Below are 2,500 nucleotides of genomic sequence, written 5' to 3'. Positions count from 1 at the left end.
GAGAAAGAGAGGGGGGAGGAGGGGGAGAGAGAGAGAGGGGGGGGGAGGGGGAGAGAAAGAGAAAGAGAGAGGGGGGGGGGAGAGAAGGAAAGAGAGAGAGGGGGAGGGAGAGAGAGAGAGAGAGGGGGAGGGGAGAAAGAGCGAGAGAGAGAGGGGGGGAGAGAAAGAGAGAGGGGGGGGGAGAAAGAGAGGAAAAGGGGGGAGAGAAAGAGAGAGGGGAGGGGAGAGAAAGAGAGAGGGGGGCAGAGAAAGAGAGAGGGGGGGATAGAAAGAGAAAGAGAGAGAGGGGGGGGGAAGAGAAAGAGAGGGGGAGAGAAAGAGAAAGATAGAGATGTATTTCAACTTACAGATAGACAGATGATGATGTAATGTTTTATAAACATGTATATGGTATTAAACACATGTCTAACACTGGGGATACTATTACTCTTATTTATAATAATGATATTGATATCTTTTAAATAATAAAATTAGTTTATTACAAGACACTATTTAAATATAAAAGAAAATTCTATCCTTCTGTAGTATCTGTATCCTTATGTGGTATTTTTTTGTTGTAATCTAATAGCACTAAACTCACAAATATTTCTAACCTGATAATTATCATTGTTACATAGAATTACTGTCATATATTGTATTATTTTTACTGCTTATGTTTTAATAGCACATTCATGTCAGAATTAACGCCATTAACTTATTACTGTTAGTACCATTTCACACATGTCGAGGGTTCTTGAATAAAAGTATTTTTCATGTATGTACTCTTTGATAACGTCTTATTTTTGTCTAACAGTACTTAAAATCAATATCCTAATGATTTCACATAATCATAATTCGTTCATTTGAAGATGTTTCAAAAGTAAAATTTCTAACCTCAGGGAAGGTATCTTAAATGATTACAGTTTATGTTCTTTGAGGTTACTCTTGCGTTCTCTTTATTGTCATTATTTACGATCAAGAGTGTTTGACAAGTTTAAATTGGCTGTTATAACTAATTTACATCCAAATTTGGATTTAAAAGTCTTTACAGTATCCAAACAATGAAATGAACAAAAATTAAATTAATCAAAGCAGTCTAACGACATTCGAAGGAAAATATTTAAAGAGATAAGTACGGTGTCGGTTAAGGACACACCTTGTACAATGGAAATTCATCGTGGTACCTGTCCAGGTGGTAATCAAAGGCAATTGTTTTATACTCTTATGGGCAAGACATGAACGCATCGGAGCTGTTTGTATATTCTCAAACCATAGTCCAAACCAGAAGCTAGAGACTGAAGAATATATATATATATATATATATATATATATATATATATATATATATATATATATATATATATATATATATATATATATATATATATATATGATTTCATTGGTAAGAGAATACGCATCTGGTATGTGAGAGTAATATACGGGTATCGTCCTTAATTGTTGATTATATGCGGCAATGGCTCATACGTGGAAACAGTAAGATAACACAGTATGCTGATTTCCCCAATCTACCCTTAAAGAATTTTTACTGCCACCATTCTACTCACATTAGAGGGATTCTCCACGGGATTCGTGACCGCTACCCGTCGGCCTTCGGAGTCATTTGCACTAACTACCAGTCCGAGGTTGTCTGAGGGATTGTTGAGCCATTCTTGTAGGAGTTTATAGACGCCGATCTTCACCCAGTTCCCATCCCGGGCATCAACGTTTTCGGATACCGTTGTCACCTCCTGCGGAAAGGCTTATAATGAGGATCTGAAAATTAGCACATACTAATGCTATTTTTTATCTTACAGGTCTAATGCAGATGATTTTAAAGATTTATGTAATTCAGGTTTTGATGTCAGCTTGTAATTTTGTAACTGATTTAAGAACCACTGGTAATGATTGTTTACTTTTGATCCGTCTTATTTTTTCCTGGGTTGTCAAATTTCCTGCGACACTGAATTTCCAGGTTCTGGTTTGTTAAATACTGGTTCCCAATTTTTTTGCGGGTTCGTTTGTTTTATTTTTTTAAATTGACAGTTACAGGTTTCCATTTCGCATTAACTTCCACAAAAGTTTTTGATCCCAAACCCTTATCAAGACGTGCACTATGTGTATACCATTGATACCATATTAAAGCAGTGCGTCTATGAACACTCAGTAGATTATGTTTGCATATGTTCGTACCCTGAGTTTTGTGTGTAATTATTTCAGTACGTGATTGGCTGATGTTATAAATATTGTGTAGCCTTTCATCACACAACTTTATTTACAGTGACTTGATCAATGGCAATTTAAAGGGGGATAATTTCCATGTAAGGGGTATCATTAAGCGATATATATTTTTTGTGATACACACTAGAATGATGTATAAGGGTTGTGGAGTTCAAGATCGTCCGTTGGGATATGATAATAACCCCTGAAGAGGGTCATTTCAAGGTAAATGATATATGACCTGCCTGGGTACAGGTCCATTCGACCTGGCATTATCAAGAGTAGGAGATAAACCACAGATACC

General features: G+C 36.4%; 1 protein-coding gene across 2 annotated transcripts in view; it reads right to left on the bottom strand.

Annotated features, from left to right (window-relative positions):
• Positions 1-2,500, bottom strand: part of myo (growth/differentiation factor myoglianin) — a 31,121-nt gene that overhangs the window by 1,880 nt on the left and 26,741 nt on the right. For both annotated transcript variants that reach the window (XM_070126322.1, XM_070126323.1), the window contains exon 3: positions 1,545-1,727. In XM_070126322.1, the coding sequence (XP_069982423.1) occupies positions 1,545-1,727 (183 nt within the window). The remainder of the gene's footprint in view (positions 1-1,544; positions 1,728-2,500) is intronic.

The sequence above is a fragment of the Penaeus vannamei genome, chromosome 10, assembly GCF_042767895.1.
Source record: "Penaeus vannamei isolate JL-2024 chromosome 10, ASM4276789v1, whole genome shotgun sequence".
Taxonomy (NCBI): Eukaryota; Metazoa; Arthropoda; class Malacostraca; order Decapoda; family Penaeidae; genus Penaeus; species Penaeus vannamei.
This window is presented reverse-complemented; position numbering and strand designations above follow the sequence as displayed.